This window comes from Fringilla coelebs (assembly GCF_963513975.1).
Source record: "Fringilla coelebs genome assembly, chromosome: 30".
NCBI lineage: Eukaryota > Metazoa > Chordata > Aves > Passeriformes > Fringillidae > Fringilla > Fringilla coelebs.
This window is the reverse complement of record NC_140056.1, coordinates 43811-63886: the sequence shown is the minus strand read 5'-3', so window position 1 is coordinate 63886 and position 20076 is coordinate 43811. Positions and strand designations below refer to the sequence as shown.

At 45.9% G+C, this 20076-nt stretch overlaps 1 protein-coding gene across 1 annotated transcript; it reads right to left on the bottom strand.

The window, feature by feature from the left end:
- Positions 1-4781: 4781 nt before the first annotated feature.
- On the bottom strand, positions 4782-18351 carry SENP1 (SUMO specific peptidase 1; the record flags this gene model as incomplete). Its single annotated transcript, XM_084223466.1, has 17 exons — positions 4782-6178; positions 6806-6901; positions 7194-7278; positions 8658-8737; positions 10457-10660; positions 11409-11540; positions 12450-12602; positions 13263-13347; positions 13453-13491; positions 13695-13749; positions 14121-14365; positions 14839-14942; positions 15320-15455; positions 16075-16168; positions 16366-16435; positions 17472-17926; positions 18312-18351. The coding sequence occupies 17 exons, from the start codon at positions 18349-18351 to the stop codon at positions 6116-6118; spliced, it is 2136 nt and encodes a 711-aa protein (XP_084079592.1). The 3' UTR covers positions 4782-6115.
- Between the last annotated feature and the right edge of the window lie 1725 nt (positions 18352-20076).

Sequence of the window (20076 nt, the reverse complement as noted above, 5' to 3'; positions counted from 1 at the left end):
TTCCCCCCCTCATTTCTCCATTTTTACTCCAATGTTGCCCCATTTTTGTCTCATTTTGCCTCAATTTTCTCTCAATTTCTGCCCTATTTTGGTCCATTTTAACCCAACTTTCCCCCCATTTTCACCTCATTTAAACCCCATTTTTACCCCATTTTCTTTCATTTTTCCCCATTTCCCCCCCATTTTTGCCCCTCATTTCTCCCATTTTTGCCCCATTTTGTCTCATTTTGCCTCAATTTTCCTCCATTTCTGCCCCATTTCAGTCCCATTTTAACCCAAATTTTTTCCCCATTTTCACCTAATTTTTACCTCATTTCCCCCCCATTTTTACCCCATTTCCCCCCTCATTTCTGCTCCTTTTCTGCCCCATTTTGGTTCCATTTTAACCCAAATTTTCACCCCATTTCCCCCCCATTTTTTACCTCATTTCCCCCCATTTTCACCCCATTTCCCCCCCTATTTTTGCCCCATTTTCCCCCAAATTCCCCCCAAATTCCATTTTCCCCCTCAGATCTCACCCCAAATATTTCTCTGGATCCTTTTGGGATTGAGGAGCAGAAAAATTAATTTTTACCCCCCTTAAAACCCCAAAAATTTTAAATTTCCCCCCTCATTCCTCAACCATTCCCCTCCATATTTTTAAATCATCATAACATTCCCTATTAAAATAAATATTTATTCTTATAAAACCCCCCTCATTTTTCCAACCCCTAATTCATTTTTTTTAGGCAGATGCAAAACCCCCAAACCCCCCAATTCTACCTGCAAAAAACCCAATTGTAACCCCCCAAACCTCATAAAAAATCCATTTTAAGGACACAAAATTTCATATTTTTCCCCCCAGAATTCATTTCTCCCATTCAGGGCCTTTTCCAGGTGAGAAAAATCAATAATATTTTCATTTTTAATCAGATTTTTGCCTTTTTTTTGGATCCCACAGAGCCCCTTTGTCCCTGCAAAGGTGGGAAGGGGCCCCAAAAAGGGGGAAAAAAATCCGGGAATTTTTGTGGGATGAGGTCAAAGCCTCCCCCCCTCGGGCGGCCTCTTCCTCCTCCTCCTCCTCTCCCTCCTCCCCCTTTTTTGGGATGAAAAGCCGATTTTTTGGGAAAGGTACAAAGGGATCCTTTCAGGGACAGGGGGGGCAGGGAGCTCAAGGCCCCACCGGGGATTTTGCAGCTTCTACTTGGATTTATTTAAATTTATTTTGATTTATTTTCATTTATTTCCATGTATTTCCATGTATTTTCATTTATATTTTCATGTATTTTCATTTATTTCCCTTTATTTCCATTTATTCTCATTTATATTTTCATTTATTTCCATTTATATTTCCATTTATATTTACACTTATATTTCCATTTATTTCCATTTATTTTTTCTATTCCTTTCCCCTTTTTCTTGCATTTCTTTTCAGCTTTTTGCTTTTTTCCCTTTTTTTTTTCCCTCTCCATTTTTAGGGGATTTTTTTTCTGCTTTATTTTAATTTTTCTTTTTTTTTCTGGAGGCTTTTCAAAATAATTTCATTTCTTAAATATATTTTTTACATTCTTTGTCCGTATTTCAAATATTCTGTGGATTTAAAAAAATATTTTTTGGGTGTATTTGTGTATTTTTTGAGGTATATTTTGTATATTTTTAATATTTTGGGGGGGTTTAAACAATTTTTTAATATTTTAGTGCATTTAATTTTTTTTTTAATGTAAAAAATGTTTTTAAATTATTTTGGGGTTTTTTTTTGGGGGGGGGGAGGAAGTTTTGGGGATGGTTTGGGGGTTATTTGGGGTTTTTTGGTGCCTTTTAAGGGATTTTTTTGGTGCTTTTTAATGGATTTTTTTTGGTTTTTTGGGGGATTTTTTGGTGTCTTTTAAGGGATTTTTTGGTGGTTTTTAAGGGATTTTTTTCTGTATTTTAAAGAATTTTTTGCTGTTTTTTAAGGGAACTTTTGGTGTTTTTTAAGGGATTTTTCCCATTCCCAACTCTGATCCCCCCCCCCCCCCCCCGCAATTCCCCCATTTTTTTCCCCCCTTTCATTTTTCAATCCCCCCCCAAAAATTCCATTTTTGTACCCTTCAAACCCCCAAAAATTATTTCCACCCACCCCAACCCTCCAAAATTCCTTTTTTTTTTATTTTTCCCCCTGTCTGGAGTGAAAAAGCTGCAAAAAGCTCCGGATTTGGGATCCTTTGATGGGGAATTCTCCCATCCCCCCCAAAATAAATAAAATGAAATAAAATGAAATATAAAATAAAAATAAATAAAATTTCCGTCTTTGGGGTGGAGCCAGGCCCCCAAACCGCGGGGACAAAGCGGCTCCTGTGCCCGGTGGCGGCAAAATCCCAAAAAATCAACAAACCCAAAAAAAAAACCCTAAAAAACTCCCAGGACACCCAAAAATCCCCAAAAACCCAACCCAAAAATAAAAAAGGGATTTTTGATGGGGCCGAGGGCGCCGGGGGCGTGAAGGGAGATCGGGTCCGGATTTTGGGGGAGTTTTGGGGTTTTTTTGGGGGGGTTATTGGGGGTTTTTTTGGGGGGATTTTTTGGGGCGTTTTTGGGGTTTTTGGGGATTTTTTGGGGGGGTTTATTGGGGATTTATTGGAATTTTTTTGAGGATTTTGGGGTTTTTTGGGGGGGGCTTTTGGGGGGGATTTTTGGGGGGTTTTGGGTTTAATTTTGGGGGGGGTTTATTGGGGATTCTTTTGGGGATTTTTTGGGGCATTTTTGGGGAATTTTTTGGGTTTTTTTTGGGGGGGGGTTTGGGGTTTTTTTGGGGGGGGTTTATTGGGAGGATTTTTGAGAGTTTTTGGGGCATTTTTTGGGTTTTTGAGATTTTTTGGGGGGTTTATTGGTGATTTTTGGAGATTTTTTAATTTTTGGGGATTTTTGGGGGATTTTGGGTTTTTTTAGGGGGGGATTTGGGGGGATTTTTTGGGGGGGATTTTTGGGGTTTATTGCGGATTTTTTGGGGGATTTTTGAGGGATTTTTTGAGGGGACTTTTGGGTTTTTTGGGGGGATTGTTGAGGATATTTTGGAGTTTTTTTGGGGGGGATTTTTAGGGTTTTTCTGGGGGGGATTTTGGGATTTTTGAGGATTTTTTGGGTTTTTTTTGGGGGGGGGATTTTTGGGGTTTATGGTGTTTGGGGGAATTTTTGGGGGTTTTTTGGGGGGGATTTTTGGCGGTTTTGGGGGGGTTTTGGGTTTTTTTGGGGGATTTTTTTCTTTTGGGGGATTCTTTTATTTTGGGGGAATTTTTGGGGGTTTTTTGAGGATTTTTTTTACTTTTTTTGAGATTTGGGGGGTTTTGGGGGGATTTTTGAGGGTTTTTTTAGGTTTTTGGGGGGATTTTTGGGGGTTTTTAGGATTTTTGGGGGGTTTGGGGGGGGGATTTGGGGGGATTTTTTGGGGGATTTTGGAGTTTTTTTGGGGTTTTTTTGTTTAGGGTTCTTTTTGGGATTTTTTGGTGGGTTTGGGGGGATTTTTGGTTTTTTTGAGGATTTTTTTTTAACCAGGAGGAAAAGCCCAGCGGGGGCTATGGGTTAATGAATTAATTGCATTAATTAATGAGCACTGTGGGGGGTCCAAGGGGTCGTTAGGAGGAATTAGGATCAGGAGGCTCCTGGACTGTGAGGACCCTGCCCCAGACTGGGGTAAAAAATGGCCCAAAATTGCCCCAAATCAGCCCAAAATTGGGGTTTGGGGTGAAAAATGACCCCGAATTCCCCTGAATTACCCCAAAATGGCCCCAAAATTGGGGTTTTGGAGGGGTAAAAATGCCCCCCAAAATGCCCCAAAATGACCCCATAAATTGGGGTTTGGAGGGGTAAAATGCCCTCCTTGGGAATTAGGGTTCAAAATGCCCCAAAAATGCCCCAAAATTGGGGTTTGGGTCTGGATTTGGGGTTAAAAGGCCCCAAAATCCCCAAAATGCCCCAAAGTGCCCCAAACGGGGCCTGGCGGGGCCGTTCTGAGCTTGGGGCTCTCCCAGCTCCGGTTTTGGGTTCCCAGCCCGGAATTTTGGGGGAATTTTCCCCCGATTTTGGGGCATTTGGGGCCGATTTGGGGACAGGAATCCCCAGAGTGGGGGCGCCTTTTTGTGCTTTGGGCTTTTCCCGGGATTTTAGGGAATTTTCCTGGATTTTGGGGCATTTTCTTGGGATTTTGGGGAATTTTCCTGGGATTTTTTGGGCATTTTCTTGGGATTTTTTTGGTAATTTTCCCTGGATTTTGGGGCATTTTCCCGGGATTTTGGGGCATTGGGATTTTTTGGGGCATTTTCTTGGGATTTTTGGGGCATTTCCCAGGACTTTGGGGCATTTTTCGCAGATTTTGAGTAATTTTCCCTGGGTATTGATGAATTTTCCCTGGATTTTGGGGCATTTTCCCCAGGTTTTGATTAATTTTTCCCGGATTTTGGGGCATTTTTCCCAGGTTTTGATTAATTTTCCCTGGATTTTGGGTCATTTTCCCTGGGTTTGATTAATTTTCCCAGATTTTGGGCATTTTTCCCAGATTTTGGGGCATTTTCCCCAGGTTTTGAATAATTTTCCCAGATTTTGGGACATTTTCCCCAGGTTTTGATTAATTTCCCATGGATTTTGATTAATTTTCCCCAGATTTTGGGTCGATTTCTCTTGATTTTGAGCAATTTTCCTCAGATTTTTGGTCATTTTCCCAGATTTTGGGTAATTTGGGTCATTTTCCCTGGTTTTGATTCATTTTCCCTGGATTTTGGGGCACTTCCCCTAGATTTTGAGTAATTTCCCTTGGATTTTGGGGCATTTTTATCAGATTTTGAATTATTTTTCCCAGATTTTGGGTCATTTTTCCCAGGTTTTGATGAATTTTCCCAGGTTTTGGGGCATTTTCCCCGATTTCTTCAGCTGAGGACGAACAAAACCAATAAAATTCCACAATTCCAGGGTCGTTTTTTTGTTGGTTTTTTTTTTTTTTTTTCAGCTCTTTATTTCCAATAAAAGATAAAAAAAGTAGGAAACGAATCTGGTATAAAACAGGGGAGGGAATTTGGGATCCAAAGGGACACAAAAGGGGAAAAACCGGGAAAAAAGGGCTCCAAAAATTCAGGATTTTGGTACAAAACTTCAGCTCCCAGCTTGGGAAAAATAGAAAAAAATTCCCAACTCCTGCAGGAGAGGGAAAATACAAAAAATCCCAATTTTCCCCCCCACTTTTCTTCTTTAAAAAATCTTTTCCACAAATCCAGAGGCTTGGGAAGGTCCAAAAAAAAAATTTGGGAATAAATAAATCCAAGGAAAGGGGTGGGAAAAGCTCCCCCAAAAAGTCCTGGGTTTTTTTTTGGAGGGAGGAATTTCAGGATTTTGGGGCTTTTTTTTCTGCAGCTCCAGGGAATTTTTTTTTTTTTTTTTTGGGGAGGAAAAAAGTGGGAAAAGCAACAGGAGCAGCCTGAAAAGGGAAAAATTCCCCCCAAATTCTCCAGAATTCCCAATTTTTGCTCCATTTTTGGGATTTATTCCACGGAAAAAGCAGTTTGGGTGGAAATCTAAAAGAATTCCAAATTTAATCCTGGGGAAAAAAAAAAAAACAGCCAAAAAGTGGGAAGGGGGAAAAAAATGGGAATTATTCCAAATTTGTGGATAAAATCCCCAGAATTTTGGGAATGAGGTGGGGAAAAAAAATGGGAATAATCCCCAGGAATTCCCTCCCTCCCTTCTCCCGCTTTTCCCAAAATGGAAATTTTCCCAAAAATGGAATTTCCGAAAAATGGAATTTTCCAACCCAAATCCTTTAATTTTTTTTTTATCCCCACTGAAAAATCCAGCTCCAAAAAAAGCCCCAAAAATTCCCAAATTTCGCCATCTTGGAATAGGGGAAAAAAAAAAAAAAGAGAGGAAAAAAGAAGGAAAAAAAGGGAAAAATTCCATCCTGGAATCTCAAAAAAAAAGATGGAAAAGGGAGGAAAAAAACCCCCAAAACTCCCAAAAAATCCCAACTGTGCTCGCGGAACTTTCCCGTTTTCCCCCCCAAATTCCGGGGGGGGGTTCGGGGGCAGCGGGGCCGGAGCTCCCCGGCCGCGGCCCCCGGGGGGTCCCGGGGCTCTCCTGGTCCAGATCCGGAAGGTTCCGGAAGGTTCCGCCGTCAGAGCAGCTTCCGGTGCAGGATCTCCCAGGCCATCCTCTTGCGGAAGTAGGGCATGTGTTGCTTTGGGGGGAAAAACGGGAATTTGGGTCAGGAGGTGATGGAAAAGGGGAAATTTGGGGGGAAAAATGGGAAATTTGGGGGGGAAATGGGAAATTCTGGGGGTTCGGGTAAAAAATGGAGGGAGTGATCCCTGGATCCTGATGGGATTCTGGGGTTTTTCCTGGAATTTTGGGGGTTTTCCCTGGAATTTTCCCCAGATCCTGTTGGGATTTGGGGTTTTTTTCCTGGGATTTTAGAGTTATTCCTGAAATACTCCCCAGATCCTGCTGGAATTTTGGGGTTTTTCCTGGGATTTTCCCCAAATCCTGCTGGGATTTCGGGCTTTTTCCTCCAAATTTTGAACACTGCTGGAATTTTTTTTTTTTTTTTTTAAATTTTGGGCTTTTTCCTGGAATTTCCCCCAAATCCTGATGGGATATTCCCCAGATCCTGCTGGAATTTTGGGGTTTTTTTTCCTGGAATTTTGGTTTTTTTCCTGGGATTCCCCCCAGACCCCGCTGGAATTTTGGGTTTTTCCCTGGAATTTTGGGTTTTTTCCCCTGGAATTTTGGGGTTTTTCCCCAGAATTCCCCCCGACCCCGCCGGAATTTGGGTTTTTCCCGTGTTTTTGGTGTTTTCTGGGCACACCTGGGTGAAGTTGATGGGTTTGTCCTTGGAGATGCACTCGGCGTAGCGGCAGGCGAACATCCCGCAGTCGCTGCCGTTCATCTGCTGCGGGATCTCCTGCAGGGGCAGGGGGAAAAACCCCACAATCAACCCCCCAAAAACCCCAAAATCCCACATCCCCCCCTCCTCAAACCCCTGAGCCACGAAAATCCCCCAAACCCCGCCAAAAAACCCCAAATTTATGGAGTTTTTTTCCCAAATCTCAACAAAATGGAAATTTTCAATCCCAAAATTTGGGATTTTTTTCCGATTTTTCTTCCCAAAAATTCCCCAGAGGGAAAAGGATCCCAAAAATCCCTCAGGATCCGAGGAATTGCTGCATTTTTTGGGGATTTTGGGCTGCCCAGACCTGGCTCTTCTTGCTCAGCAGGGCCCAGCCGTTGGTGTCGAATTCTTTCCTTTTTTTGTCCAAACTTTCCTGTTTCAGGTACTGCCTGCAAAGGAGCAGGGAAAAAAATGGGAATTTAGGGGGAAAAAAAAAGGAATTTAGGAGGAAAAATGGGAATTTAGGGGGAAAATGGGAATTTATGGGGAAAAAAAATGGGAATTTAGGGGAAAAATGGGAATTTAGGGGGAAAATGGGAATTTTACGGGAAATATGGGAATTTAGGGGGAAAATGGGAATTTAGGGAAAAAATGGGAATTCTGGGGTTTTATTTTTATGTTCACAGAGGGATTCACAAATCAAAACCAACACCCCCCAAAAATAAAATGAAAACTGAAGCAGGAGAAGGGGAAAGGTGGGAGAGGAGGGCTGGGGGTTGTGGGAGGGGATTTCAGGGGAAAAAGGTATTTTTGGTGGGCTGGAAAGGGAGGATGAGCCTGAAAATGGAGCAAAAAATGAGCCTAAAAGAGGTCAAAAAATGAGACTAAATGGAGCTGAGAATGAGCCCAAAAGAGGCAAAAAATGACCAAAAAAAGAGGCCAAAAAATGACTCAAAAATGCTCAAAAAAGAGCCCAAAAATGACCCCAAAAGAGGTCAAAAAATGAGCCTAACTAGAGCTGAGAATGAGCCCAAAAGGGCCCCAAAATGAGCCCAAAAGGGCCCCAAAATGAGCCCAAAAGGGGCCAAAAATGACCAGAAAAGGGCACAAAAATGAACAAAAAAAGAGGCCAAAAATGCTCCTAAAATGGCCCAAAAATGACCAAATGACCAAAAAAAGCCCCCAAATGACCCCAGAAAGGCCCAAAAAAGGCCACAAAAATGCCCAAAGAAGAGCCCAAAAATGACCAAAAAATTACCCCAAAATGCCCAAAAATGGGCTCAAAAATGGCCACAAAAATGCCCCAAACTTTCCCCAAAGTGCCCCAGCTGCCCCAGACTCCCTGGGAGTGGGGTCACTCACAGCAGCAGGCGCAAATATGATGGCACAAAAATGCCCAAAGAGCCCAAAAAATGACCCTAAATGCCCCTGAGAATGAGCCCAAAAGAGCCAAAAAATTACCCAAAAAGAGCCAAAAAAGGGGGGCCAAAAATGCCCAAAAGAGCTGAAAATGCCCAAAACAGAGCACAAAAATGCCCAGAGTCCAAAAATGCCCCAAAGAGCTGAAAATGCCCAAAGCAGGGCACAAAAATGCCCAAAAGAGCCTCAAAATGACCCCAAGAGTCCAAAAATGACCCCAGAAAGGCCCAAAAATCCCCCAAAAAAGGGCACAAAAAGGGCCTGACTAAGAGCCCAAAAATGACCCCAGAAAGGCCCAAAAATGGGCACATAAATGCCCAAAAAAGCCCCCAAAAGAGCCCAAAAACACCCAAGAAATGACCCCAGAATGCCCCAAAAAGCCCCGAAGTGCCCGGGCAGGGTCGCTCACAGCAGCAGGCGGCACGCCTCGCTGTTGATGCCGCCCATGGAGTCGTAGTAGGTGATGCTCTTCTTCCTGAAATCCACCACCTGTGGGGAGAGAGACAGAGAGAAACCTTCAAACACCCCAAATCCAGGGCTTTCACCCCAAAAACGGGATCATCCCCCCCAAACCCCACTGCCTGCTGGGCTCATCCCTGAAATCCACCACCTGTGGGGAGAGAGACAGAGAGAAACCTTCAAACACCCAAAATCCGGGCCTTTCACCCCAAAAACGGGATCATCCCCCCCAAACCCCACTGCCTGCTGGGCTCTTCTTCCTGAAATCCACCACCTGTGGGGAGAGAGAAACCTTCAAACACCCAAAATCCGGGGCTTTCACACCAAAAACGGGATGGACACCCAGGAACCCCAGAGCCTGCCGGGATCCTCATCCCTGAACTGCTGAACTGTTATTGTTGCTATTATTGCTATTATTATTATTATCATCATCATCATCATCATTATTATCATAATTATCACGATCATATTTTTATTATATCATCATTGTCATTATTATTACGATCATCATTATCTCATTATCATTATATCTTTATTATTATCATCATTATTATAATCATTATAATCATTATTAAGATTATTAACATAATCATTATAATAATTAGCATCATTATCATAATTAGCATTATTACCATTATAATTTTTATTATTATTATCATTATCATTAATATCATTATTACGAGATTTTTTGGCGCCTTTTAAAGAATTTTTTGCTGTTTTTTAAGGGATTTTTTGGTGTATTTTAATGGATTTTTTGGGTGTGTTTTAGGGGATTTTTTGGTGTGTTTTAATGAATTTTTTGCTGTTTTTAAGATATTTTTGGTGTATTTTAAGGGATTTTTCCCATTCCCAACTCTGATTTTCCCCCCCATTTTTTCCCCCTTTCATTTTTCACTCTCCCTCCAAAAATTCCATTTTTTTACCCTTCAAATCCCCAAAAATTGATCATTTTCACCCCACCCCAACCTCCAAAATTCCTTTTTTATTCTTTTTTTCCCCTGTCTGGAGCAGTGAAATATCTGTGCCCTAAATCTGCCGTGGCTCCAGGACTTGGTGAGAAACACGAAATCCAAACCCCCGAGGGAATAAATCCCTCAAATGAACTCCAGGCTGAATTGAAGGATTTAAAAACCTTCTCCTGCTTTTTTAATCCAATTTAAATCCAGATTTGAGTCCAAAAAATCAATTTTTTTCAATAAAATTTGGGTTTTAAATGCCAAATTTCGGATTTTTTTTGGGTTAATTCGAGCACGAGGAGAAGATCCAGAGAGAAAATATCAAAAAAAATCAATTTTTTCATATAAAATTTGGGGTTTTTCCATACAAAATTTGGGTTTTAAATGCAAAATTTCTGGTTTTTTTTGGTTAATTCGAGCACTCAGAGAAGATCCACTGAGAAAATATCCAAAAAAAAAATCAAAATTTTCCTACAAAATTTGGGTTTTTAATCTCAAATTTCTGATTTTTTTTGGTTATTTCAGGCACTCACAGCCAGGCACCAGCAGAACATCCACTGAGAAAATACCCAAAAAACCCAAATTTTCCCAATAAAATTTGGGGGTTTATCCCAAATTTCTAATTTTTTTTGTTAATTCGAGCACTCAGAGAGGATCCACTGAGAAAATACCCAAAAAAATCAATTTTTTCATACAAAATTTGGTTTTTTTCCTAGAAAATTTGGTTTTTTTCCTACAAAATTGGTTTTTTTCCATACAAAATTCAGACTTTTTTGTTATTTCGAGCACTCACAGCCAGGCACCAGTGCACTCCCAGGTGGATGGGCACCAGCAGAAGATCTACTGAGAAAATATCGACTTTTTTTGTCCATCTTTTCACGGCTTGGTAACCTGAAGTTTTTAATTTGGTGAAGAAAAAGGTGTTGAAGGCGTGGACTGCGGGTAAATCTTTGTCCTTGCTCCTCTCCATCAGTAAATTCATGTAGAAATTGATGATCTGGGGGGAAAAAAGGAAAATAAAGAAGATTTTGGGGTTTTTTTTGGAATTTTCTGGGTGTTCCTGGGTAAAGTTAAGGAATAAAACTCAAAAAAAGAGAGGATTTTAATTAAAAGTTTAAAAAAAATCAGCTCTATGGAAAAAGAAAATCAAGATTTTTAATGATTTCTCTTGATTAAAGATTTATTTTTTGTAAATTTTATTCACACTGATCCCATTCCTCACATCAATTCAAAATTTAAAATCGATTCCATGGAAATAAATTAAATTTATTTTGATTTTTGAGAGATTTCCTCACGGATTTCTCATCCCAGGGTGGGATCCCAATCCCCCAATCCCCATTTTTCCCCTCTCCAAGCTGGGGAGGGGAATTCAAACTCAATTCCATGGAAATAAATTCAATTTATTTTGATTTTATAGAGCTTTCCCCAGGGATTTCTCTCCTCTCTTCAAGCTGGGATGGGGAATTCAAACTCAATTCCATGCCAAATAAATTCAATTTATTTTGATTTTTGAGAGATTTTTCCCCCCAGGGTGGGATCCCAATCCCCCAATCCCCATTTTTCCCCTCTTCAGGCTGGGATGGGGAATTCAAACTCAATTCCATGCCAATAAATTCAATTTATTTTGATTTTTGAGAGCTTTCTCCCCCCCAGTTTGGGATCCCAACCCCCCAGCCCCAGCCCAGGGGTTTTGCCCTCTCCCAGCTGCAGGAATTGGGTGCAAAAAGGGCATTTTTGGCTCCCACCTCGTCGTTGAGCCAGTTGAGGTTGTTGAGGGTCTGGATGTCCTTCCTGGTGATGGTCAGGCGGAACGCCTCGCTCAGCACCTCGTCCTGGTTCCCCCCGCGGAAAAGGCTCCGGATCTCCTTCTCCATCTCCTGGGGGGGCAGGGGGAGCCCTCAACACCCAATTAACTCCTGTCCCTTGAGTCATAATTCCACAGGATCCATCCCTGTCCCAAACCCCAGGAATTCCCTGAATTGATATACCAAAACCCCAGGAATTCCCTGATCTGAATCCCACCTGAGGTGGAATCCCTGCTTTTCCTGACCCCAAATCTCCAAAGGTTTAACACCAAACTGAACCTTGTCCCTACTGATTAACACCCAATTAATTCCTGTCCCTTGTGATTAACACCTAATTAATTCCTGTCCCTTCAGCCATAATTAACAGGATCCATCCCTGTCCCAAACCCAAGGAATTCCCTGAAATGAATTCCCTAAATTGATCAAAAACCCCAGAAATTCCCTGAACTGAATTCCCTGAGGTGAATCCCACCTGAGGTGGAATTCCTGCTTTTCCTGACCCCAAATCCCCAAAGGTTTAAATCCAAATTGTCCTTTAAGCCGGAATTTCATTGTGAGGAGGGTGCAGGGCTCCATCCCTGACCCCAAATCCCAAAGCTTTAACACCAAATTGACTCTTGGGCCATAATTTCATTGTGAGGAGGTTCCAGGCCCCCATCCCTGCCCCCAAATCCCCAAAGGTTTAAACCCAAATTGTCCTTTAAGCCATAATTTCCCCATGAGGAGGTGCAGGGATCCATCTCTGCCCCCAAATCCCAAAGGATTAAATCCAAACTGATTTTTTAGCCATAATTTCCCCGTGAGGAGGTGCAGCCCCCCTCCCTGCCCCCAAATCCCAAAGCTTTAACACCAAACTGATTTTTAACCCATAATTTCCCTGTGAGGAGGGCACAGGGATCCATCCCTGCCCCCAAATCCCAAAGGATTAAATCCAAACTGATTTTTGGGCCATAATTTCCCCGTGAGGAGGTGCAGCCCCACCTCGGTGATCTCGGGGAAGTCGTCGTCGCCCTGGCCGGGCCGGGCGCGCTCGGGGCCCTGGGAGCCCACGGCCACCGGGATCTCCTTCTCCAGGGGCACGCGCAGGCGCAGCTCCACCAGCTCCTGCACCGAGCGCTCCCGCTCCTGCAGCCGCTGCAGGGACAGGGAGAGGAGGGTTGGGATCAGGAAATTGGGATAAAACACCGGGATTGTGGAATGGAACCTTCCAGAGCCATTCAACCCTGTCCCCCAGTGCCACCGGGATCTCCTTCTCCACCAGCTCCTGCACCGAGCGCTCCCGCTCCTGCAGCCGCTGCAGGGACAGGGAGAGGAGGGTTGGGATCAGGAAATTGGGAAAAATCCCTGGGATTGTGGAATGGAACCTTCCAGAGCCACTCAACCCTGTCCCCCAGTGCCACCGGGATCTCCTTCTCCACCAGCTCCTGCACCGAGCGCTCCCGCGCCTGCAGCCGCTGGGCAGGGAAAAGGAGGGGTTGGGATCAGGAAATTGGGAAAAATCTCTGGGATGATGGAATGAAACCCTTCCAGAGCCACCCAACCCTCTCCCCCAGTGCCACATCTGCATTTTTTCCCCATTCCCACAAATTCTGATCCTTTTTTCCAAGCCCTCCCCATCCTCCCAGCGCCAACATTTCTGCAGTTCCCAATCTGGGACAAGCTCCCATTTTTTTCCTCCCTGTTTATCCCAGCATTTGGAATACAAAGACTTTTAAAAAGTTGATTTTTTGCCCTGTTTTTCAATTTTTTTCCCCAATTTTACCAGTCCAGGGTGTTTTTTCAGGTCATTCTCACCTGGCTCTGGAGCTGCAGGGCCAGAGCTTTCTGCTCCTCGATTTGTCTCCACCTCTCCCTGGCTCGGGAATCATAGACACTGGTACTGAAAAATAAAAAAAATCAGGTTTTTAATGGAGAAATCGATTTAAAAATCAAGATTTTGGTTTTTTTTCCACCCCAAAAATCCCAGCAGGGATTGTGAACTCACAGCTCTTTGATCCAAAGCTCGGCCTGGAAAAAGGGGAGGCTGCAAAGAGGGAGAAAGGAAAGTTGGAATTGATCAAAAATCTTGGAATTTCCCCCAAAATTCCCTCATTTCCTAAATTCTCACCTTGTCCCCTTCATTTCCACCTCTTTGTACCCCTAAAAATGCCCAAAATCTCCCTAAAAATCCCCAAAATCTCCCTAAAAATCTCAAAAATCTCCCCCAAATTCCTGAATTTCCCTCACCTTGGAGCTGGAGTCCTGGAATCCTTGACCTTGAGCAAAATGACGGAATCTGACCCTAAAAAAGGGGAAAAATTCCTGAATTTCCGTCCCCACCCCGATTCCCAACCCCAAATCAAAACCCAGAGTGGAACTGGAATTTAAATCCCTTTCCCATGGTTTGGGGTTAGTTGGGATTTGGGATTTTTTTGGGGTATTTTCATTTTTTTTCAAAATTAATTTCAGATTTTTGGGGGGTTTATTTGTGGTTTTATCCCTTTCCCAGGATTTGGGGTTGTTTGGAATTTGATTTTCATTTTATTTGGGATTTTTTGGGGGGTATTTTCATTTTTTAAAATTAATTTCAGATTTTTGGGGTTTATTTGTGGTTTTATTATAAATTTTGGTATTTTTGGGGGTTATTTAATTGGAATTTTCCAGAATTTTTACCTTCACTCTGCGCCTCAGCTCCCGGCTCCTCCTCCCTCTGCTGTGGGGCTGCAGAATTCCGGGCTTGGAGCCCCCCAAGAAATCCTGGACAGGGGCCCAGGGAGGAACTTTGGGAATTTTGGGAATTCTGGGGCAGTTCCGGGGAATGTGGAAGAGGAGACGGAATTTTGGGAATTTCCAAAGCCTCGGGATCATCCCTGGGAACCTCCTGGGGCAGGGAGGGGCCGGAACGGGGACAGCGAGAGCTGCAGAAATAAAAACAGAAATAGAAATAAGAATAAAAATAGAAATAAAAATAAAAATAGAAATAAAAACAAAAATAGAAATAAAAACAAAAATAGAAATAAAAATGAAGCCAGTTAGGGAAATTCCTGGGAGATTTGGGATTTGGGAAGAGGGTTTGGGATTTTTTTGGGGGGTTAGCAAAGAGATTTTGGAGAGGTTTGGGCAAAGATCTTTGGGGTTTGGGTTGTTTGGGATCTTTGGGGTTTGGGATCTTTGGGGTTTGGGGTCTTTGGGATTTGGGTTCTTTGGGATTTGGGTTCTTTGGGGTTTGGGGTCTTTGGGATTTGGGGTCTTTGGGATTTGGGGTCTTTGGGGTTTCTTGTGATTTTTTTAGAGATTTTTAAATTTTTTTTGGGATTCCAGGAGGGATTTTGAGGTTCTTTGGGATCTGGGGGAGGATTTTTAGGGGTTTTTCGGGATGTTCCTGACTCACAGGTGGAAGGGGAGCAGCGGGGAGGGTTTGCAGCTGGAGAATCTCTTCCCTGTCACCATCTGCAGCAGCTGCCGGTAAATCTCCCGCTCCTCCTCGCGCACCGTCTGCGGGGAGAGAGTGCAAAAACCCCTCTCAAAACTCGGGAATTCCTGGATCCCCAGGGATCCCCCCCAAATCCAGGGCTCTGTGCAACCCCACACAGGCAATGCTGAGAAAAAAAACCCAAAAAATTGGGATTTAAGGCTGGAAAACCCCAGGGATTGTGTGTTTAAACCCAGCTCTGCCTGAGGACCCCGAGCCCACAAACCCCTGGGATCCCCCTGGACCCCACAAACCCCTGGGATCCCCCTGGACCCCACAAACCCCCAGGATCCCCCAACCCTACAAACCCCTGGGATCCCCCAGCCCCACAAACTCACAGGACGCCCCAACCCCACAACCCCCCAGGACCCCCCCAAACCCCCCCCGATTTTGCCGTCACCTCCTCGGCCGCGCTCAGGAAGCGCCGCGGGGCCTTCTTGGGGCTGCGGCGGCTCCAGGAGGGGCTGGGCGCCGGCTTCAGGGGGAAGGAGGCTCCGTGCAGGGAGGATTTCCCCCCAAAACTGCCGGGGGAGCCGCTGGAAAGGGGGAGAAACAGCCTGAGGGGGTGGGAATGATGGAATTGGGGTAAAATCCCCAGGAACAGCAAAAAAGGGGAAATGGAGCAGCCCCAAATTGCAAATAAAACCCCCCAAAAAACCCCACAAATTAAAAAAAAACCCCAAACATCAAGACTCATTCCCAGTTAAATTCCCAAATAAATCCCTCAAATTAAATCCCAAATTGAACCCCCCCAAATAAATCTCCCCAATTAAATCCCAAATGAAACTCTCCCAGGTTAGATCCCAAATCAACCCCTCCAAAAAAATCCCCCAAATTAAATCTCTAATTGAGCCCCCCCAAATTAAATCCCAAATTAAACCCCCCCAAATTAAATTCCCAAAATCCCACCTCCAAAATCCCAAATAAAATAAAATAAAATAAAATACCACCAAGAATCCTAAGCCCCACCAAAAACCCTCCCCCAAATCCCCAAAATCCCAAATTAAACCCAGCAAAAAAATGAAATTAAAACCCATAAAAAATCCCAAGACTCTCCAAAAAAAAAACCCCAAGAAATGGTAAAAAAATCCCAAATAAAACCCCCCAAAAAATTCAAATAAATGTGGAAGTAAATGTGGGACCTGCAGGACCCACCTGGGATTTTTCCTGGTGTCCAGGAAGGAGCCTCGGCCCCGGGGCTTGGAGCTCCTCCACTGCCCGTTGGATCCCGGGAGCCTCTCGGGAATTTCTGGGGAAAAACACCAAAAATGCCAATTTTACCCTCCTGTTTTGAATGAAAATCCCAAATTTCCTTTTCTGTTTTTAGGGAAAATCCCAAATTTCCCCTCGTGTTTAAATCCCAAATTTTCCTTTCTGTTTTTAAGGAAAATCCCAAATTTCCCCTCCTGATTTTAGGGAGAATCCCAAATTTCCAGGGGATCTCACCTGAGTAGCCGAGGGGGCAGGAGGAGTTCCCAGCAGGGCAGGAGAAGCTGCTGAGCTTGGGGAGGAAAAACTGGGGGGGAAAAAAGAAAAAAAAGGAAAAATGTCAATATTTGGGTTAAAAAGGGAAGGGAGGTCCCAGGGTTGGGAAAATGAAGAATTCCCCAAAATTCACAATTTTTGAAATTAATAACTCATGAAATTCCTAAAATGAATCATTCCCCCAAATCTACAATTCCTAGAATTCATAATTCCCCAAATTCAGGATTCTCAAACTTTGGGATTCCCAACTCCCAAAGGTCCCAACTCCAGGAATTTATGGAATTTTATGGATTTTATGGAATTTATGGATTTTATGAACTTTTAGAGAATTTACAGCATTTAAGGGATTTTAGAGAATTTTATGGAATTTATGGATTTTGTGGAATTTTACAGAATTTATGGATTTTTATGGAATTAACGGATTTTTATGGCATTAACGGAACTTTACGGATTTTACAGAATATACGGATTTCTGGGAACTTTACGGATTTTATGGAATTTACAGATTTTTTTACAGATCTTTTTACGGATTTTTACAGATTTTTGTACGGAACTTTATGGATTTTACAGAACTTTATGGATTTTTTTACGGAGCTTTACGTATTTTTACGGAATTTTACGGCTTTTACAGACCTTTACGGAATTTACGGAACTTTACGGATTTTACGGCATTATATGGAATTTAATGGATTTTATGGAATTTACGGATTTTACGGAATTTATGGAACTTTACAGAATTTTACGGAATTTATGGGATTTTATGGAATTTATGGATTTTTGGATTTTCTGGAGTTTATGAATTTAATGGAATTTAATGGAATTTAATGAGCAGAAAGGCCCAAAAACCGCTGCAAAAAATCCCGAGTTGCGCAGCCCCGCTCCGGGCTGGGCGCCGCCCCCGGGCCGAGCATTCCGGGCGGAATCCCCGCACCGGGAACTCCCGGGAACCGGCGCCGGGCTCGGATCCCGCCGGTTCCCGGCTGCTTCCCCACAGAACCCCCGCGGCCTCCCCGGGACGCCGGAATTGCCCCGAGGATCCCCAGCTCCCGCCCGGCCCCGCTCCCCACCTTGCTCTCCGTTCCGAAGCCCTTGAAGGCCGCGCCGGGCCGGGCCCGCGCCGCCTCCCGGGCCTCCATCCTCATGAGGGGCGGCGCCGCCGCCTCGGCGCCGGCACCGGGCAAGGCCCGGGCTGCGCTCTGAGGGCGGCGGGAGCGGAGCAGGGGCCTGGTGCGGGTGCGGGGCCGGAGCCGCCGCCGCCGCCGCCTCGCTGCCCTCAGCCGGCCCGGTCGCCGCACCGGAAGCGGAAATGGGACCGGAAGCGTCCCGAGCGCGCGCGGCTCTGCCGGGCCCGGCGGCGGCAGCGAGGAGGGAGCGGCGGAAGCGGAAGTGAGCGGCTGCAGCGAGTCACGGCCGGAACGGGAGCGAGAGCGGCGGGGCGGATAGCGCCTCCTGGCGGCGCGGAGGGCCCGCAGCAGCAGAGAGGCGGGGGCACGCGGGACCGGGGGGGGAGGGGGGGGTGACCCTATAGGGGGTGACCCGGGGGGGCTGTAACCCTATAGGGGTCACTCTGTGGGGCTGTGACCCTATAGGGGGTGACCCAGGGGAGCTGTAACTCTATAGGGGTCACTCTGTGGGGCTGTGACCCTATAGGGGGTGACCCAGGGGGGGCTGTAACCCTATAGGGGTCACTCTGTGGGGCTGTGACCCTATAGGGGGTGACCCAGGGGAGGCTGTGACCCTATAAGGGGTCATTCTGTGGGGCTGTGACCCTATAGGGGTCACTCTGTGGGGGGTGTGACCCTATGGGGTGTCACTCTGTGTGGGGGTGGTGCCCCATAGGGCACCCCCTGTGAGGATGGCATCCTGGAGGGGTCACTCTGTGTGTGAGTCCCTGCCGCCTGTCCCACCACAGTCAATCCCATTAGAACCCATCACAGTCGATCCCATGGGAACCCATCCCATTGAACCCATCCCATGGGAACCCATCCCATTGCATTCAATCCCATGGGAACCCATCCCATCAGTCGATCCCGTTAGAACCCATCCCATTGGAACCCATCCCATCACAGTCAATCCCACTGGAACCCATCCCATTGGAACCCATCCCATTGGAACCCATCCCATTGGAACCCATCCCATCGCAGTCGATCCCATTGGAACCCATCCCATCGCAGTCGATCCCATTGGAACCCATCCCATCGCAGTTGATCCCATTGGAACCCATCCCATCGCAGTCGATCCCATTGGAACCCATCCCATTGGAACCCATCCCATTGGAACCCATCCCATTGGAACCCATCCCATTGCAGTCAATCCCATTGGAACCCATCCCATTGGAACCCATCCCATTGGAACCCATCCCATCGCAGTCGATCCCATTGGAACCCATCCCATCGCAGTTGATCCCATTGGAACCCATCCCATTGCAGTCAGTCCCACAGCAGCTGGACCCTTCAGCTGATCCCAATACAGCCGATCCCACGACAGCTGGTGTTATTACAGCCAATCCCAAAACAGCCAATCCCATAACACTCGATCCCGTCACAGCCAATCCCATTACACCGATCCCATAACATGCGATCCCATTATGGGCAATCCTGTTACACCGATCCCATTACCCCAATCCCATTACAGCCAATCCCATAACGGGTGTCCCGTTACACTGATCCCATTACAGCTGAGCCCGTTACCCCGATCCCATAACAGGCGATCCCATTACACCAATCCCGTTACACTGATCCCATTACAGCCGATCCCGTTACCCTGATCCTGTTACCCCGATCCCATTACACCGACCCCGTTACACCGATCCCATTACAGCCGATCCCATAATGGGTGATCCCATTAAACCAATGCCATTAAAGCGATCCCGTTAAACTGATCCCTTTAACCCCGATCCCATTACACCCATCCCATAACGGGTGATCCCATTACAGCCAATCCCGTTACACTGATCCCTTTAACCCCGATCCCGTTACAACGATCCCATAATGGGTGATCCCATTAAAGCGATCCCGTTAAACTGATCCCTTTAACACCGATCCCATTACAGCCGATCCCATAACGGGTGATCCCATTAACCCCGATCCTGTTACACCGATCCCATTACACCCGATCCCATAACAGGTGATCCCATTAACCCCGATCCTGTTACACTGATCCCGTTACAGCGCTCCCCGCGGCCCATCCCCGCTCCCCGCCCGTGTCCCCACGCTGTCCCCGGGCCATGGTGGCGCTGTCCCCGGGCCATGGTGGCGGTCCCGGTGGCCCCGGCGCTGTCCCGGTTCGTGGCCCCGGCCGCGCTCTCCGTGGCCGCGCTCCTCCTCCTCCTCCTGCTGTCCTTCCTCCCGCCCGGGCCAGGCCGGCGGCGCTCCGCAGGTCAGTGCTCCCGGTGGGCAGCGGGGACTGGCGCCACTAACGGCCCCGGGAGGGCACCGGTAACGCCCGCGGACCGGCGCCGGTAACGCCCGCGGACCGGCACCGGCACCGGCAGGGAACGGGGACTGGGAGCAGTCAGGAGAGCAGAGCAGATCCCACCGGGAACGGCGACCCGGGCCGGTAACGGCCCCGCACCGGGACCGGCGATGAACTGGAACCGGTCAGGGAGAGGTACTGGAATGAGCCGGGAACAGGAACTGGCACCAGTAACACCCCCGGACTGGGAGCGGCGGG